The sequence below is a fragment of the Pterocles gutturalis genome, unplaced genomic scaffold (genome assembly GCF_000699245.1).
Source record: "Pterocles gutturalis isolate BGI_N339 unplaced genomic scaffold, ASM69924v1 scaffold8377, whole genome shotgun sequence".
In the NCBI taxonomy this organism is placed as follows: Eukaryota; Metazoa; Chordata; class Aves; order Pterocliformes; family Pteroclidae; genus Pterocles; species Pterocles gutturalis.
The window spans coordinates 19,222-38,176 of NW_010107904.1; the positions used below are offsets into that span (position 1 = coordinate 19,222).

The 18,955-nt window shown below is 47.6% G+C and overlaps 1 protein-coding gene across 2 annotated transcripts in view; it reads left to right on the plus strand.

Annotated features, from left to right (window-relative positions):
- Positions 1-14,410, plus strand: part of SEC31B (SEC31 homolog B (S. cerevisiae)) — a 29,344-nt gene extending 14,934 nt beyond the window's left edge. Inside the window, exons 15-26 of one of the 2 annotated variants that reach the window (XM_010072417.1) lie at positions 604-730; positions 1,720-1,865; positions 3,131-3,304; positions 3,946-4,134; positions 4,810-5,023; positions 5,417-5,743; positions 6,783-6,821; positions 9,645-9,700; positions 10,943-11,089; positions 11,499-11,615; positions 13,020-13,091; positions 13,838-14,410. In XM_010072417.1, coding sequence (XP_010070719.1) covers positions 604-730; positions 1,720-1,865; positions 3,131-3,304; positions 3,946-4,134; positions 4,810-5,023; positions 5,417-5,743; positions 6,783-6,821; positions 9,645-9,700; positions 10,943-11,089; positions 11,499-11,615; positions 13,020-13,091; positions 13,838-14,017 — 1,788 coding nt within the window. In that variant the 3' untranslated portion in view covers positions 14,018-14,410. The remainder of the gene's footprint in view (positions 1-603; positions 731-1,719; positions 1,866-3,130; positions 3,305-3,945; positions 4,135-4,809; positions 5,024-5,416; positions 5,744-6,782; positions 6,822-9,644; positions 9,701-10,942; positions 11,090-11,498; positions 11,616-13,019; positions 13,092-13,837) is intronic. The other variant, XM_010072418.1, reaches the window with a different exon arrangement.
- Positions 14,411-18,955: the final 4,545 nt, after the last annotated feature.

The window sequence follows — 18,955 nt, forward strand, 5'->3', positions numbered from 1 at the left end:
GGTGTGCAATATCTTGGCAGATGTTTGCCTGGATATATATGGAAATACTTTGTCAGGAAGTAGGATGTCAGCAGAATCTATGTATCTCCTCTTGGCTAGGCATTTACTCTAATCTCTTGGTTGCCCACCCAGGAGGTCTGTATTCTTTGTTTCTTTTAATCTCCTGCCTCAGCTCCCCATGCTTGTAACCTGTGGCACATACTGCCCTTTTACAGCTTGGCTAGGAAGGTCCTAGCTTACTTAATTGACAAATGGGGAAGTGTAACAGGAGTTGGGATGTCCTAACACTGTGTTCCCAGTCATTGATACTAGCAGCTATGAAGTAGGATATGTGTTAGATAGATCTTTAGTCTTGTATAGTGTGGCTGTTTCCATGTTCTCTTAAGTGCTTTGTTGAACTTTTTTACTTTCTTTAGAGGCATTGGGTTCTAATTACTGTTAACATTGGGATGCTGGGATTGGTAGACCTTAATGTACAGTGAGGTAGTTGCTGCATAGTGGGAAGTGTGCCTGAAGTGTTAGCTATCCCTGTGGGTACACTTGCTTAAGCACTCGGCTTATCTTTGTCTTCCTTGACTGAGAGGCCTTCTGCTTCCCTTACAGCTGCTTTCCTCCATTGTGCAGCAGAAATGGCAAGATATTGTTTGCACATGTGATCTACAGAGCTGGAAGGAGGCACTGGCCATCTTGTTAACATACTCAAAGCATGAAGATTATACTCAGCTTTGTGGTATGCAGTGTACTATATTTTGATACTATTTTCCTTAGGGGAGGGCAACTCTGGACTGCTCACAGAAAAGCATGGATACTGCTGAGGAAGGAAAGCACTCGTTACAGCTAGCTGGAACGTTAAGTGTGGATTGTCAAGTTGCGAGAATGATATATGTACACTGTAGTTGAGAGTCATGGTGTAAAGTTATATATGCTGATATTTCCTGTCACCTCTACCAGTAGCATGGAAAAAAATTAGGATAGGCACTAGACTGAGACACTAAGAGGGCGATATTTATTATTTTACTCTGGGAAGAAAAGGATTTCCTTGACAGTAAAAAGTCAGGTGGCTTCACTCCGTCTGAAAGAAGATTACCATTTCAACACATCCCTTTTTAAGCTCAGAAACAGGGATTAATGAGTGTTTGATGGCTTCAGTAGTTTCCTCAGTCCTGTTAATAGTCCAACATACCCAGCAACTGGTTGTTCTGAGAGTCAGAGTTAGGAGACAATCTAGTGACTGAATCTGATGAAGTTACTCATGTTGCTTAGCTGGGAATTAACTCCTGGCTAATGGGAACAGGTTGGCGCTGTTGGAGAAATGCGGGCACTTTGTACAAGTAAGATAACACAACTTGAAATGAAAGAAAATACAATGTCTTTTACAAACCAAATTGTAACAGTGCAAAGTGGCAGTGATGATAGTGATGTAGCTCCAGCTCATCTTTATCTCCTGGCATTTGCTAAACATTGACAATTACCGTATTACTAGCTGTCCTTGGTACTGGACACTGCTGTTGCCTAGAGATTCCCACACCTCTTTGGAAAAAAAAGCATTGTATTTTGTCATTGAATTAATCTGTCATTTTAAAGGGTTTTTCTTCCTTTTGTGTGCCTGGGCAGCTGTATAAAAATTGACTGTAGGGTTGCTAAGAGATGAGCATTGGGGTTAATGAGCTCTTCGGAAAGAGAGTCTGTTAAATGTTGTCTGTATTTCTTCCTCTCTAGACATGCTGGGTGCCCGCCTAGAGTCAGAAGGAGATGCAGCCCTGTCCAATGATGCCTGCCTCTGCTATATCTCATCAGGCAATGTGGAGAGGTTGGTGGAATGCTGGGTGAAAAACCATGAGACTTCATCACCCCTTGCCCTGCAGGTACGGGTGCTATAATGTTGGTTTGACTCCTCTTTAGGCCAGTCTGGTAGCCCTGCTCTGTTTATATTATCCCATCAGAGTATCTGGCTTCCTGCAGACAGTGCAAACCTGTTGGTAGTTACCAGGGTATCTCCTTCTAGCCTGAATTACAGGCTTACATCTAAAGGAGATTTGCACTCTTAAACTTCAAGGATTTTTGTGTTTAGAGAGTACTGATTACATTGCATATAAATCCAGCCATGGACAGGAGTTACAGCCTACCTGCCTGTCTTTGTATACTGATGTAATCTCTGAACTTCCTTTTAGTCAAGGAAATTTAGATTGTACCTGTTTTCTTACTGGCAGTTGACTGGGAGTACATTTGCTGCTATGCTCGTCTTGTTTAACTGTAATGCTCCAGTGATCTGGCTCAACCTTCAGAACAGCTTCTGGCAAAATAAAATAAAGTCTAGATTGCATTATTCCCACTGCAAGCATAATGATCGTGTATAGGAGGTTACAGCTTGCAGATGAATCAGGGCTTCTAAGTCAGTGTTGTTATCTACTTGTTGCACTTAAACCAGTCCTGGCTGAGTCAGTAGCTCCTGTTGTGTTCACCAGTTGCTAGAATGAACTAGACAAGTCTTCTGCTCAGATACCTGCAGGTAATGCCCTCTGCTACAAAGTTCCTTGGTTTTGCAACCCCACTAGTGCATAACAGAAACAAAAAGGCATCTTCCATACCTGGTTATGTTTGAAACTGATCTCCCAGTTACGTTATCAGCCAATGATGCATATATCATTCTACAGATATAAACATTATTTTGATTTCTAAGAGTTGAAGGAGGTTTGAATAACTAAAAACCTCTGGTCTGTTTGCCAGCAGCAGTAGTTTTTTGTAGTGAATTTCTCTTGCTATGGTTTTAATCTTTCCTCTTCCAAGCTGATAGCTTGTAACTCCTAGAGTTACAGTAGTTACTTCTTAGTAAAAATATCACAGTTGATTGGAATGTCCTTGTGGCTTCTGATTTTCTTTTTTCCCTTACCATAAAAGTAGCAGTGTTGGGGTTTGCTTCCTGGTTCCTGTTTTTCTCCACAAAGTTCACCTGATGAAACGGTAATCAGTGGTGGTATCTGGTGCAGAGTGAAGTAACTTCTGTTCACATTGGACCCAACATCAGTTGAAAGTGGGGAAAGCCATCTGGTATTGTCTCAGTATGAGATGGACCAGTAAAGCAAGTCAGTTTCTGAGAGATCTGTTTCTTCCCTCCGCCTGGTTTATTCAGGATCTCATAGAGAAGGTGATGGTGCTGAGCAGGTCCACTGAGATGCTCCGAGGCACAGCAGGACCAGCACCAGGCCCTGTCTTGGCAGAACGAATCGCCCAATATGCCAGTCTCCTGGCATCACAAGGATGCTTGTCAGCCGCAATGAATTATCTACCCAGCAGCTCTAAAGAGGTGAGCGAGAAATTAGTTCTTGCAGGAAAGAGTGGTATATGGGGAAAAAGGATACTTGGTACAAAAGAGAGCTTAGGTTTTGACATGCATCAGGTCTCAAGGTTTCAGCTGAATTACGGTAACTTGAGGGTAGAAGTATGTTTGGTTTTTTATTTTTTTTCTGTAGGACACAGTTTTTGTCTTCATTTGCTTTTTTCTTTTTAGTGCCTTTGATTCAGGAAAAAGGAAGGGAGATATAGAACTGTAAAATGGTTCCTGGAGAATGACGCTGCAAATGAGCTCTGCAGGGAAGCTGCATCTGTGCCTAAAACTAGCTCGTAGAGGAAAGGAATGGGGAGGTCAATTTATAGTTTGAAACAAATCTGTCTAGTGCCTAAATGTGGGTAGGGGTTGGGGAGGGAAAAGTCTAAAGATTGGAGGAAGGATCAGTGAGACTTCATCTGCCTGGGAATGTGGCAGGTGATGTCCCAGATTGTCTCTTACGTGTTTTAGTGTTGGTTTTTTTTCCTGGTGGCTACTGGGGAAGTGGTTAGTTTTGCAGGTCAATGCTCAGTGCTTTGTGTCAGGATCTGCTTTGAGTGCTTCCACAGCACCTTCCATCTGAGGGTCTCAAGGCACTTCTAAAGCATAGTTTGTTCCAGCTCCTCATCAAACAGCTCCGAGACCGACTTTTCCATGCTCAAGGAGAGAATGCAGGGGATCAGCAACCCCCCCCTTTTCCCTGCACTCGTGTCAATGTTGGTGTCGTTAAACACACATCTCCAGCAGCCAAGGGTGGTTCTGCCCCTGAAGGAGCCGCCCACAAAACAGGTGCCAGACATCCAGAGAAGGTAGGCCTTAACTCAGGTGTTCATGGATTGGGGAGAGGGAGGAAGGCTACTGGGTTGTGGAAAGTATATGAAGTAATATGAGAGAATGTCGACTGCAGGCACTGAGGAACCATCAGTGATGTCTTTCACTGGAGCAAACACAAGCTCTGTGATAATCCACAAGTAGGCTGCCTGACATCTTTTCTGAAAGCCCTGTCCCAAATGCAGTCACTGGAGGAGACTGTTGCAAGTGTAGTGATCCACCAAGATCTTACTGAGGTAAAAGGGGACTGTGGTTCACTCTCCTATACCCATCTCACCATCATATCTCAGGAAAATTAGAGGCTTAATCTCAGTTCTTGGATGAGAAAACTATTCAGGAAGTTTTGCTTCCAGCCTCTATTACTTTATTATTATTCCATCACTATTTTATCTGGTTGTGCTTCCAGGAAGTCACTGTGTGGGAACTGGCTCCTGAGGACTAATCCTTGTGAGAGCTGAAGAATAGTCCAGGGACTGTGGTGCCCAGTTTGTTGAGCAATTTATGTGGTGGGAAAGGCCTTTGACCCAATCAATCCAGGACACTGAGAGCAGTAGCATCTTCTCTTGTCTGAGAAGTGACAGGGATAGAAAGTGCTTGTGTGTGTATGCGCGTGACTGTTGGCTGTTTGCAAGTTCTTTGTTTTTTAATTGCAGCCCAACTATCAGTCATCATTTGCCCCTTCAGCACCTTCTCAGCCTTCAGTGCCTTCCCACTTCATGCCTCAGCCAGTGCCAGCGATGTCTGTAACACCTCACCATCTTGCCCCTCCTCAGGGCAGCACAGGTCCACAAACAAGTGTCTATTCCAGAGGGCCTGTGTACCCACAGTACAACTTGGGCTTGGTTCCAGCAACTGTTTCAGGGCCAGGTAAGCATTGTGGTAGTCATGTCCGTTATCCAGGTTTTCTTAGACTAAAGTCTTCAACATGGATGGCTGGTCTACTTTCTTCCTCACAGGCCTATTGTACTTGCAAAGGATAAGTCATCTGTGTGAGAGACTTCTCAGTGCTTCTGAAACATCTAGCTCTAGCAACTGTTGCTGTGTGTCCACTGATATTAAGCATATATACAGAGTTGGAGAAGCCACAGCTAATTTTGTGGCAGAGTTTGACTGATGTGACCTGGGTTATGGGGAGTACTCCTGGCATGGAGATTCTAGGGTAAGGCTTGGAGAAGGGCAGACTTACTAGCGTGAAGGAGAGCATCAGGAGTAGTTTACACATGAAGCAAGGGATGCTGATACACTCTTTCTCATTTGTAGCTGTGTCACACTCTCAGCCATTCGGACCAGTGGGAGTCAGACCTGTTGGTCCTGCTCCCTTCCCCAGCCAGCCTTCTCTGCCAGGACAGTCCATGTCCATGACATCTCCTGGTGTTCTACCACCTGGACCCTCCCTCTTCACTCCAGCCTCAGTCCCATCATCTCAGCTTCCTGCAGCTTGTCCTCTCCCTGTGGCAAGCCAGTCTCCTCTAGGCTTCTCTTCAGCACCTTTCAACTGCCCCATGAACGTGGGTTACCCTCAAGGAGGTCCTGGAGCTCCATCTACTAAGCCCCTGCCAGCAGCCAGCATTCCTCCTCCTCCCACAGGTAAGTACAGCTTGTGTGACTTGTGTGTCCAGGACGCTCCTGGATGGTGTTTGCAGTACATAATGGACATGAACCTTCTGTCACCATAAAGGCTGGATGTGTTGCTGAGTCTAACCTTACAGGCACATTGTGCTGAGTCTTGCTGTGATGGTGATACACAGCAATGATAACAGTTTAATTCAGCCTGTTCAACGGTTCTGTCCCTCAGGTTGTAGATACAAATGCTGTCTCTTCTGGTCCCCGGTGCACCCTAAGTAGTCAACCACTCCCGAGGCATCTGCTCTGACTGAAAGGGTGGTGGTTCACAGGGAATGCCTGGTGGAAGGCTTGCTGATCTCGCCCTGCTTATGTAACTTACACAAGAAGAGCATCTGAAATGCTGGGAGGGCAGGGTGCTGCTTCTCTGTCCATGGGATATCCCTTGCTTAGCCTCAGGTTAAAAGTCCTCTGTCTGTTGTTCTCTACTTCTCCCCATTTTCTCCTGTTTCCATAAAGTGCTTGCTTGGGAATCACTTCTGGGTTCCTCTGTGCAGTGCTCTAGACCTGGAGCCTTTCCTGTCTGGGTCTACAGTTTGAATCCAGCCCAGGCTACAAGTACTGTGAAGTCCTTGTGCTGTTGGACCTAGTTCCCAATGGATGGGTATTCCCTCTTTCTATTTCTCACATCACCACATCTGGTGCTTGTTAATTCTTTGCTGTCTCATGGGACACGTTTATCCAGGCTGTGGAGATCCCTAACAACAAGGCTGACAATCCTTAGATTTTTGAGCAGATGCTTCTCCAAGCCCTGTGTATACCTGAGAGTGAAGGAACTGAGGCTTTGAGGTTTGCCTGCACCTGGAATCCTTTGCTGAGCTGTGTTTAACCAAGGGCAGCAAATCCCCCTGTGTGAAGCCTGTGGGAACTACACACAAAGGCTCTAAGCTAAGGCTGGACAAATTCCTTCTGAAATGCTATCAGAGATAGTAGTCCAGGGACATTACTCACTGAGTAAAAGGTGTTGGTGATGATGACTCTCCCACCCTGCCTTGATTTTCAGGTTTCTTCCCTTGGCTAGATCCCCACGTGGATCATGCAGGTAGTACCCAGAGAAGCCTCCAGACCTGTGGGGGAGGCAATGTTACTGCTTCCAGTGAAATGTGGGGTGTGTGTGTGCACATGTTATTGTGTGTGCATGTGTGCATGCTCACTGCTGTTTGTTGTTTCCTTGCATGCCTGGGGAGCTATACAGCTGGTGTTGTGGACATATTTGTCCTTAGGACTAGTAAGTGACAGCTGGGGATGTTGGAAGTGAAATTAAAGCACTGTGCTCTTACTGATGAGTTTGGGTACAGAAAGCAGGGGCTCCAGCTTCCTTCTCTGCTTTCCTCTGGTCCTGGAGGAATTAAAGCATTCTCAGTCTCTCTCCATTCAGGCAGCTGCTGGGCCAGCAGGACAGGAAAGCAGCCCCTTTTCCTTTCTTGGTTCTCTAAGCAAGGAACAGGACAGTGGTTGTAACTTATCTCTTTTTTTCTCTCTGTTACATTCCCCGTCTTATGCATGGCTTTACTTGTGGTTCCCAGCCTGAGCAGAGGTGGAGTAGTGCTTCCCAAGCAGAATTTGGGGGCTCTATTCCAAGGGGAGCTGGAAAGCCCTTTTGGCTTTAGTTACAGCGCATGGTTTGGCTTTGAGTATCAGCACATCTGCTGGGAAGAATCTGGACCATCATTTTCTGAATGATGCTTTGTACTGGTTTTTCTTAGGATTCATTGATGATAGAGAGTAGGTATCTTCCAGTCTACATTGTTGGTGGGGTAAGGCTCAATGTCTTAGGGGGCTGTCTGCAGTGACTGCTGCCTACACCAAAGACCATTTGTCAGGCACAAAAGATTATCTAGGGAGTCTCAGCTTTATTTAGGAAATCCGAGTACTCGGTAGCCACTTACGCCACCAAGGAAGCCTTGCTGTGTGGAGTGGGACTCTAGAGAGGGAGTTGTCCCTTCAGCAGAGAAACAAAAGTCTCAGGCTGAATATGCCCTGCAGGAATTCACTGCTGGTAAGTTCCCATCTCCTAGCAGCATTTACCCCCAGTTTTAATGCCAGCATATGGCATGTGCAGATCAGCAGTGCAGACTGGCTTCCTTGACAGTGCTTTCTTCCCTGCTATTGTTATTCTGGTTTTGATGGGTACTTTTATTTATCCTGGAAAGGGACTGTAAGATCACTCAATATGACCGGCTAAATTTGCTTGCTTTGGAAATTCCTGAACATGACCTGACCAGCTCATGAACACATTCTTGCTAGCGCAGTGAAGAGAGATCTCCACTTGTAGAAATCCCATGCTCCTGGGGAGCGTTAGGGACGGGGTGAAAGACAGCAACATGTTGGCTCATCTCCTTTCTGGCTGGGATAATCCCTGACTCCAGCCTGTGATGGTCTTGCTTTTTCTAGGACAGGCATTGCTAGAGACCACTGCTGTGGGGCACTCCTTTCAGGGTTGGTAAGAAATCCTCTTTCACAAATAGCACAAACAAGATAGTCAGAGTTTCATCCCAGCAAAATACAGCAGGGTCCTGTTGTCTCATGTCTTATGATTACGAGCCTAGCTTAAAGACTAAAATTTAAATAGTTGTTTCCTGTGAGGATTTGAAGTGCCACTGGGTTGGAATAGTGCCAGGGACTGCTAGGCCACAGGCTCAGTGGGGGCCAGCAGAATTCTAGGGCACAGAATCCCCAAGCTAGAAGTAAGTGCCAACTTAATTAAACTACTGATCCAAACTCATCAGAGAGTGAGTCTTGAAATCATGGTAAAAGGGAGGGCAAAAAGAGGCTGCCAGAATTTTAATAATAAAGGTAATTAAAGTAATGAAGCACCTTTTGCATCTTTCGTCTGTGATTTTTAAAGCTCAGTTCAGGATCAGTGGCTCATTAAGTGCAGCACTGAGCTCCAGCAATTCTGATACTGCCCCTTAGAATTATGCCACTTTCTCACAGATTATTCCTGTCTCATGAGCTTGAGGTTATTAATACTGGGGTGATAAAAGCAGACAAAACCGCAGTGTTTGAGATGCAGGTACTCTTACAGGACAGCAGCAGACCAGGTAGTTGGAATTTGACCTTCACAGAATGAAGTGTGGTCACAAGTCTTTTGATGTCATGTTGTCTGATAGATTTTTAATTACCTGGAGTGAGGTTAGAGGCTAGGTACCACAGAAGCATCTGCTGAGACACCCTCTGCTCCAAAGGCATTTACTGATTAAGTCTGTTCCCTTCTAGTGGGGAAGCCAGCAAATTTTGCTAAGCTTTGGTTCTGAACATGATTTTGGAAGGGGAAAATTTCAACCCATCCCTAACTTCCCCCTTTATCACAGCAACCTGCATTGCTGTGGACTGCCATAGTGAGGCACGCCTGCAGGTGTTGGTGAGAAGCCCTCTCTCACCCTTAACATAGCCCTCAGTATGGTAACGCATTACTAGGTTCTCTGAAGAACCCCAGGAACTTCCTGAACCCTGATGTGCACGCACATATGCAGGTCCTGACCAAGGTTTGGGCCTGACTCTGAGGCTGACTTCTGTAGCCTCTGCAGAATGAGGAAAGCTTCAGCTAGTTGTGAAAAAATTTATGGGGGAGTGGGGGTGTGCCAGTTCGATCTAATCAAACATCACCTCATGAAGCCTGTGCACGTACTCGGATGCTAAGAATGTAATTAAGAAAGAGAAAGGGAAGCAAGAGTGGTTCTTGGGCCCATGATCTGGGCCTGAAATTCTTCAGTTGAAATGGTCTGAAGGTTCAGTGAAGGGGAAATTGGAACCATGGGCCCTTTTGCTGAGGAAAGTTCCAAACCATGCAAGCAACAATTAATTGTTTCTGTGACTGCCTTCTCAAAGTCTGACATTTGTGTCTTGTTCTCTTTCCTGGCAGCTCAAGAATCTTGGACTGATCCTTCTGCTGCAAGAGGAGGCCTTCAAAAGAAAAAGGTAAGCTTTCAGCTGCAATATGTGTTGGTTGCCTTTTCACCAGGGAGCTCCATGCAACAGATACATTCCTATAAATGCTCCCTGTCGCACTCAGCAGGTCTCATTCCATGTTGGTCTGTCTATTTCTGCATTACATGCATAGCTAGAACTGGAGTCTAAGTCATCCTGACCCTTTGGCATCCAAATTCTCATGTTGTTCTCCAAGGCTGTTGTTTTGTAACATATTTATCATCTGTGATGCTGCATCCTCTGTCAGTACTTCCCAGGCTGACTACAGTGACTTGTTGCTCGAAATACAGATTTAGTCTTATTCCCTTGCCTACACACCTTTTTTCATAGTGCTGGGGAGATATTGCTCACTTCGCAGCAGACGGCTGGGGGCAGCATTTCCCCTCAGCACAGTGAGACCCACAGTGGTTTGCTTCAGATGCTGTTACCAACTGGTAAGGTACTTCTGCTGAAAGAAGTTGGGACAGGTGTAGCTGTGAGCTGCCTGCCATGTTAGCCCTGCTGCTCTCTGCCTTGTAGTGATTGCACTGGAGGACCTGCGAGCTGAGCTCTTTTGCAGCAAATGCTCTCAATACCCCATTTCTATCACTGCTGCCTGCTGGCAGGTGTGACAAGAAGCTGCTTTGGCACCATTCCCACCCCCCACTCCTCTTCTTTAGTTTGGAACAGACTTCTCGCCCTTTTTCTGGCAGCATAGCTGGGAACCTGCTTCAGCCTGTGCTTAGTACAACAGGATTAGCCTCTTGTTAAAGGCATCTCCTTTTGATCTAGTCCTGTCGGAGAGAATGTATCCTGACTCTCTGGCTTAGCAGGAGCACGATGAAGTGTTTGCAAGAGGATTCTCCCCCAGTGTCGTGGGATTTTCCCCAACACTTGCTCTGTTGGACACTTTACTGCTGCTAATCTCTACATTCAGGACTCGTGCCATCGCAGAGCCAAGGCAGCTTTCTGAGGACCAGAGCAACGGAGCCAGGGGCAACGGATCTATTTGGTTGAACAATTACAGAGTAGTTTTCTTCCTGTCGCTTTGACTGTTCATCTAGGATGCAAGAGGAAGGGCCCCATGCTCTGAGCCAGGGGGCTGAAAGAACAGGGATGTGTTACACATCATCTTGAGAACTGGGCACTCTGCAAGTTAGAAAGGAAGTTGAATTTAACTGCAGAGAGTGTAACCAGCTCTCCTTCTTGGGACTTGGTTTGCTTGATTTTTTTTTTCTTTCTTTTTACTGACAGTTGCCTGAGAAATTTACTCCTCCAGCCCCCATCACAGCTCCAGTAATGAGCCTGCCCACTGAGCCCCAAGGGATCCATCCTCAGCTGTCCAGGTTGCAAGAATCTGGCCAGTCACCCCCAGGAGCACCTAAGGAAGGCAGCCTGCAGGTACTTAGGGAAAGTGGGGTGTTCCCCAGCCACCAGCTCCTTGTCAAGTAGAAAAACAGCTAAGCTTTTGAGATGCTTCTTACTTGGCAGCTGCAGGGCTTATGTTGCTCCCTAGCACATATAAGATATCTCTGCCTGAGTGTTAGAGAAATTGCCAGGGTGGAAAATGATACCTGGGTGTGGCTGAGAGAGAAAGGAGGGAGGCCAGGCAGGCTGTCAGCCTGCTTGGAGTTGGGAATCCACAGAGGCCTGAAGTATTCCACAGTCTGAAGATCATAATTTAACTCTGTGCTTCTAGGTATTCTCTGTTTGTGAAGGGGTAAAATTTTCTTTGTTCATAGTTGCAGGAGGGGAATCCACCTTCTTTTCATGGTCCTGTTGCATTTATTCATCTGCTTCTCTCTGTCAGTATCACCAGCTACCCGTGGAGAGGGTTGAGAGAAAGGAGGTGCCCCCTGAGCACCAGGTTCTGAAGACAACATTTGAAGGGTTGGTGCAACGCTGCTCTGCTGTCGCCACTGATCCGGTAAGTCATCCATTCTCTGATCTTTAGCTTTTTTACCCTCATAGATGTTTGACTGGTGCTTCCTTTTGGTTGGGAAAAGAGAGGAAGAGTCTTGTCCCTGTAACCAAGTTAATCTCTATCTGCCTACTTCCTTTAGGCTGTAGGCTTGTCCGTCTCTTGAGAACTGAGATGCATCCTTTAGCATTTATCCACTGCTTCTCATTGCCTCCCTGGAGCAGTGGTTCTTTCCTCTGAGGAAAGTAGAAGAAATGACCCAACTAATTCAGCTTCCTTTTTCACTGGCTTGATCTGTAGAGAGTTCCCACAGAGCTGGTATTACCTGCTGTCCTCAGAGCTTAGAGGGAAAGGCTGAGATATCCTGGCTGGAAGAGAAAGCCAGCAATCTTGGTGTCTGAGTCCTGAGTCACTGTGATTTCTACATGCTTGTTCCTGGAGGGCTGTTGGCATACATGTCATGTTGTGTGAACGTATCAGGCCAGACTGTCTGGAAGCAGAAAAGCAGTGTTTGCAGCATCGTGTTAGGTTGCTACGTCTTCCAAGAGCTTCAGGGCACCATGAAGCCTTCCAGAATACCTCTGCTTAGTGGGTCTTGGGAGGAGCACTGAGCCCGAACTGCTCCCAGAGTCAGACAATTTGTGTGTAGCAGCAGCTTCAGCATGTGTTCTCCATGCTTTCTGAGAGTGCAGTGTAGCAATTTCTGGGAGATAATCTAAAGGTTCCCTCTATGGACAGAAAAGCCTGTTAGTTTAGGCTTAAGCACTTGGCTTACATGGAGATTGAATAGCTGGGTTGGTACAGCAATGCAATGTACCTGAGCTCCTGAGGCTGCCAGGCATGTCCCAGAGTTGCCCAGAGCCAGGCATTTCTATCCACAGTATAATTAACCTGTGAGTGGATTGTCCAAGGTGGATTTAATGGGGTCAGTCCCACCAGAGCTTCAGTACTGAGGCCCTTTCCTTGGTAGTTACCTAGACTGGGAAGGATATTTCCCTATTTTCCCCAAGGAGACCAGCAAGAAGCTGTTGCTTCGGTCAGCCAGGGTGAGGCTGTCTGAATGCCCTGTGGGTCAACTAGTGGATGTCTCTCAAGCTTTGGAAGTAGTTGCTCTGTCCTGTGGTCTGCGAGCATTGCCAGAAGGGAGTAATGCCTAGATGGGGAGATGGGAAAAGGGGCAAATCCAGCATCCTGTCTTGGGGAGAGAATGTGTACACGTGTATGTGCGTGGTGAGGGTACGGCCGGCTTGTGTCACCGTCATTGTTTGGCAGTGGCTGAGATGCAGCTGAGTTGTTCGTAAGGTACTATGGGAAGAACACAAGAGGGGAGGGACTGAGTGAGAACAACTTGGTTCTGGGAGAGGTGGGTTTGAAGCTCTGGTAGAGCTAACAATACCTGTTTCACTTCAGAAAACCCGAAGAAAGCTGGAGGATGCATTGCAGCGGCTGGAGTGTTTGTATGAGAAGCTCCGTGAACAAGCGGTAGGTAGATGCCACCATTCCCTGTGCTCCAGACAGGTTCCTGATCCCACCTTTGCACTGAGTTGTGGGCCTTGGTGCCCATCCCAGTGTTTCAAGCACTTATCCTCTTGAAAAAGCTAGGGGAGTGCGAAACCTTGTATGCACCTTGAACCCAGCCAGCTTTATCTCTTCCTTCTTAACCCTGCCCAGACATTGTGTAAGAAAAAGCTGGGGAGGTTATTAGCAGGGTGCTTTTACCCCCAGGAAGTATACTGGCATATAGACAGGTTCCAGATAGGAAGGGGCAATTGGGGGTAGTTGTTAGGTGTGAACCTAATGTAACCTCTGGCTTAGAAAACTCTGAAGTTGCTGATTCCAGTTGCTGGAGGGATAGCTATCAAGGGAAGAATAGTTTTAACATACACCCTTTCCTTGAGTGTCCATATTAGGCCTGAACAGAGACAGGATTCTGTACCAGATGGACCTTTAACCTCCTCAGGTACATCAGATATTCAGTTAATGCTGAAATGACATTACTTAGGACCTGCATTCACTGTAACCCAGCCTGGGCATTACATTAATGTTTGTTGTTGGCTGGGAAACTGGGAGAGGAAGCAGACTGTCCTTCCTGCCAGTGCTTGACTGTGTAGGTGCTGTTTGGTGAGGATGAGGTGGAGAACAGGAAGGAAGGGTGTGGAGGGAGGGGGGGCCTATATTACAGTGCTGAGCACTGAGCACCCTGACTCATTTCTTCTCCCTCCCCACAGCTCTCTCCAACCATCCTCATGGGCCTTCACGAAATTGCCCGCTGCATTGAGGCTAGGAACTACCAACAGGGTCTCCTGTTTCACACCCAAGTGGTGAGCAGCAGCAGTTTCAGTGAGGTGTCTGGTTTCATGCCCATCCTGAAAGTCCTCATGACTGTTGCTGGCAAGCTGAATGTGTAAAGTGTGGAGCAGCTGCAACAGTGCACCCTGAGAGCTGATGGACTCCCTCACCTGTTGATGTGCTGCAAGTTGTGGACTTCTCTTCTGATCTGGAGAAATAAGTCTGTGCCAGTGCCTGAAATAGTGCTGGGCCAGCACACCTGGCCCCATCCACTCTCCAGACAGCCCACTGGTGCCTGCGACTCCTGAAGACTGTTCTTTCTCTCTCTTCTTTCACCCTAGTCTGAGGCTGCTTCCCAGCCAAGGGATCTCAATTTCAGGCTGTCCAGGTTACCCAGAGATCCTCCCTCTTCCCTGTTCCCCATGCACAAAGGGTAAACTCCTTCCCTCCCAGGCTAATGTTGCAATGTTGCCTTTTTTTTTTAAGAGACAAACAGGGCTGGCACCTGCAGCACCACCAGACACAAGAGCCTCAGGCTCTATTCTGTGCTGCGGTGTAAACTGCCCGAGTGACAGCTGGGCTCCTTTGGGATCTAAGCTGGGGTGTTCCTGCTCTGTTGGGCTGCAGTTAAGGATCTCTCCTCTGGTTCCTCCTTAACTCACCCTCTCACCCCTCTGCACCCATTTTGTGCTACAACTAGGGCTAACTACCAATGTGCTCTGGGCTGGCTTTGGTTTTCTCTCTCTTCTTCATGCAGCCCTCTCTTTTCATACTCAAGTCTCCTGTTTACCCTCTCTCCCCCCTCCTTTATATCTTTTCCCCCATAAGCTGCAGGCTTGAGCCCTTTATGTTTTGGGCCCAAGGCTGATTCCCCCTTCCACCTCTTGGGACTCTCCCATTCAGGAATGCTGGCAGGTTGAACTGCTCAGTGCGCTCCTCCCCAGAGCCAGTTGCATCCTGTGTTTGGGCTAAAAGCCGCACTCTCTGGCTCCTGGCCTTTTTTACTTCTTTTATTTTAGCACAGTTGGCGTTTTGCCCACTGGTGTTATCTAAAGGCTTCCTATATCGGGCTTTTCAGACAGTCTAGGGGCTTTAAGAGCAGCAGGCATTGTTCAGGTCCCATAAAGAATCCCCTTAAGCTACTCTGACCAGCCCAGACTTGAGCAGGGGGTGACAGCTTATTGCTCCAAGTGTGGTGCATTCGTTCTACCTACAGTAACAGACGCCTCCAAAAGTGATTCTCAAAGGCCCCTTGGCACTATGGTGGTGGGACTGTGCTGCTGGAGGTGATGCTGTCAGGTCCTGAGGATATGGCTGTGCTGAGGTTTTTCATCGCTGTGACATTTCCTCTAGGGTAAAATAGATGAATGAAGCATATATGTCCTGGGGAAGAAATCTGTGAAGGCAGATGGGATTTTAGGGCACATCTGTGTGTGTGTCTTTCCCTCTCTTCCTCCCTCCTTTCCTTCCTCTCTCTCACTCTCTTTCATGCTAACCAGGCAGTGTAATTCTTAGGCCCTAGCTGGGAGCAAGGCTTCTTCCCAATGTTTGGCTGCAGCCAGCCCCTGCTTCCTCTGCTTGCTGTTTGAGTGACAGTGCCATCGTGGGCCTGTGGTTCAGTAACTTAGGTAAATCAGCCTGCTCTACCATGAGACTTAGGAGGGAGGGGAATTGGGGAAGGGAGGGAAGGAACACATCTCATTTTCTCTTTTCCAGGTCAAAGTGCCTCCTTGTTGCTGCTGTGTTGTTTCTATTGCTGCAATTTGATGCACTGAGAAATTACAGAACAGTGAAATAAAAGCTGTGTTTTGTGATGGTGCTAGCTTTTTTCATAGGCTTTTCACCTCTGGCTACTGGGGACTTCCCTCAGTCTGCTGGGCCACCCACTGAGAGCTGAGTTCTCAGCTTTGGTGAGGAGGGGAATTGAGAACGGTGTGGGGCAAAACAGATTCTGGGCTCTGCTGTTGTGGGCAGCAACCGACCTGGTGTGGTAAGACCTCAGGCCTTACCCACTTCCCAGGGCTGCAGGGTTAGAAAATTGATCTCCAGATCACCCGCCTCAGTTGTGACTGTTCGTCTGCATCAGACACAAGAAGGTCCCTGGGATAGCTGAGATTCCCTCAGGGAATCACAGCTGTGTTGGGGATTTTACGCTTGACATTGGAAATTGAAAGTATGTCAGTAAGTAAACAGAGACCCCTTGATGAGATCCTTTCCTGTTGGAAATCAGTGTTATACCACTTAAACTAGGATGAGGATATGATCTCCTTTGTGGAAATCAGATTTATACCACTGAATTGTCAGTTCTAACCATTAGTTAATAACTTTTGAATTTGTTGGCTGATTGCTTTTAAGCACATAGGAAGGCTGAAGTGAAACATGGGTACTGAGGTAAGGTGGAAGGGGAATCAAACTAGCTTCTGCAAAAAGACTGTGCAGGCCAAGTAGTCAGCACACATGAAATTATGAAATATGCAGGGCTGTATTACCTGGCTTGTGGTTGGAGGACTTGGGAGGAAGTAAAGGTTGAGAAAGATGGTTGGATGGGGAAGATTTGAAGGGCCGTTGCTGGAAGGGACCAGGGTTTATGAGGGTTTTGGGTGGTTTTGGACACAGCACACGCATTCAGGGAAAACCAGCCTTTGTTAGTTCTGCTGCTCACAGAGGCAAACATCAAGTGTAAGGGAGTCTTGCAGAGCTTTTGCAGCCTGGTCTGGGAACAGTTAGCAACCAGTCTGGTTTCCCAGCTGTCCCCCATCAGGGAGATGCTGATTTTCAAAGTGAGCACTTGTGTTATGACCCCTTCTGATGCTGAACATGTGCGCAGGTAGCCCTGGAGGCATACATTTGCTTAACAAGTATATAAGGAAAATCCTAGCTTTCTGAGGTCATTTATCAAGCCTGGTATTTCTTAGTTTCTGCCTTTTTGGATCCAGTTATAGTACGCTGTGCAGTCTAGCCCCTCTTTTTTTTAACTCAGGCCACTTTCACAACTGAGAAATAAGTACAGATTTTCCATGTATTTCTCAGATGGGTTTGACTTTAGTTACCTCCAGCATGCACTGCTCCTGCTACCCATGGACTCATGCAGACACTGGCTATTTATCCTGCCTTTGCTACAAGTCCTTCCTGCTTGCCCCTTTGTCCCATTGCTGCCCAGTTTTCCTTCAAGCTTACCCCAGTGAGCACCATCCCTGAAATTCTGGATAGGGAAAGCAGGCAGGGGGAGTGAGATGACCCACTCAAGGGTCTTTGGGAGGCTTGTGGCAGTAGCCCTATCTCTGTGGCCCCGATGTGGTATATGTCTTTGCAGACCCCACTGCGGTATATGTCCTTGCAGACCCCGCTGCAAAGCACTTCTCCATTCACAACACTCTCTCTGCTGGCTGGTAACAGCTTCTGGTCTACTGGCAGCGGCTGCTTGGTGTCTCCTCCTCCCATCTGGGCACATGCTCCCACAGCATCCCTGCACTGCTTGCTTGACAGAGAAAGTGATTTCTGTTGGGTGAGAAGGCCCTTGGGTTGACAAAGAATTGGGGTGGGGGTCGGGGGGGGGATGGGCAGTAGGAAAGGATCCCTGGGCACAGAGAACAGAGCTCTAATCCTGTTGCAGATAACATCATGTCTGCAGGCTAGGCTTGTGTGTGTTTGGGGGAGTTGGAGGGGCAGAGATTGTTAGGCAGTATTTGTTTGTAAAGCCACTTGCTCTGAAGATAATGCTTGCACTAACTTCTATTGAGGGAGCAGTGTGAGTCCCCACAAAGTCCTTTCCCAAAGTGTCTTTGAAGCCAAGAACCCATTGAAAGGAAGAAAGGCCAAGAGAGGGGATTAGTTTGTTCAGCAGCTGTGAATTTCAGTGGGAGGCTGATGAACTCCAAAGTCTTTGTTGAGATTTTTTTTGTAAGGAGCCCTGCTGGAGGGAGAGACCCACACGGGGGCCGCGGCCTTAGACAAGAAGGAATCCGAAGCGGCAGGGAGCTGTAAACGGGCCACAAGGACTTTTCCCAAACACTTTTCGGAAAAGGTGTTGTGAAGAGAGAGGAGGGGGATTAGCATGTGAAATGGCACTTTCCATTGACTCCACAGAGGGGAGGGGAAAAGGGCTGGCTGGCTGATTTATTAGCATTTTGTTCCCTTCTCTATTCTGCTCCCCCAGCAGCCCCCCTTCCCTTGCTCCCCTCCTCCCTGAGCCCACTAAAGAGGTTTGGATTGGAAAAGGGAGCGGGGGCTGCCTGTTTTTGTGTCATCTGGGTGAAGGTGACCACCTGGGAAGCTGAATGTAAATATTTCTCCTCTGAGGAATGCGCCTTCATTAAACCGAAATGAATACATGGAAGCATCCAATCCTGCCGCACAATGGCAGCGGTGCCTTTACTGCTAAGGGCTCCTTGCACTGGGGAGGGGGGACCCCTCCGCGCCCTGACCCGCTGCTGAGGTCAGCACATTTTGCAGCTGCCGTGTCGCCATGTGGTGGTGGGGCCCCCACTTGTAATGCTCCCCACGTGTCCCCTTCACCAACAGGCGTCACTGTGCCCAGCGGGGACATCCCGGCCTGTGCCATAGCCTTCACGGGGCAATTCTGTGGGGGGCAATAATGTCAGCAGGGAAGGGATGGGGTAGCACAGACTGCCATGTGCTGGGGAGGAAATAGGAAACAGCTTCCACATCTTCTCCTTGTCTTACATTTCCAGCTGGCTGTGGAAGGGGGGGCACAGAGGGACAAGGAGGGGGGGTAGAAGCTGTCCTCTCTGCCTTGTGGTTGCCCTCAAGCCAGCCTACGCTGGAGTTTGCGCTGCTGGGTGAGAGGCTCTCACCACCTCTTTGCTTTCCTGCCCAAGGATGCATCACCACCTCGGGGAGATGGAGGAACTGCGGGCAGAGATTCAGGGGAGACTGAGGGTGGGTTCACTGTATTAATAACAACCTTTGCACAAAGAGTTGGTGGTTTGTGTGTGAAGTGTTTCAGCTTTCCCTGAGACTGGGCCAAGATAATTTCTTGCAATTTTTGAAGGGCCAGATTCTTGCTTGACATGAATGCCCGTGCTCTGGTGAGACCC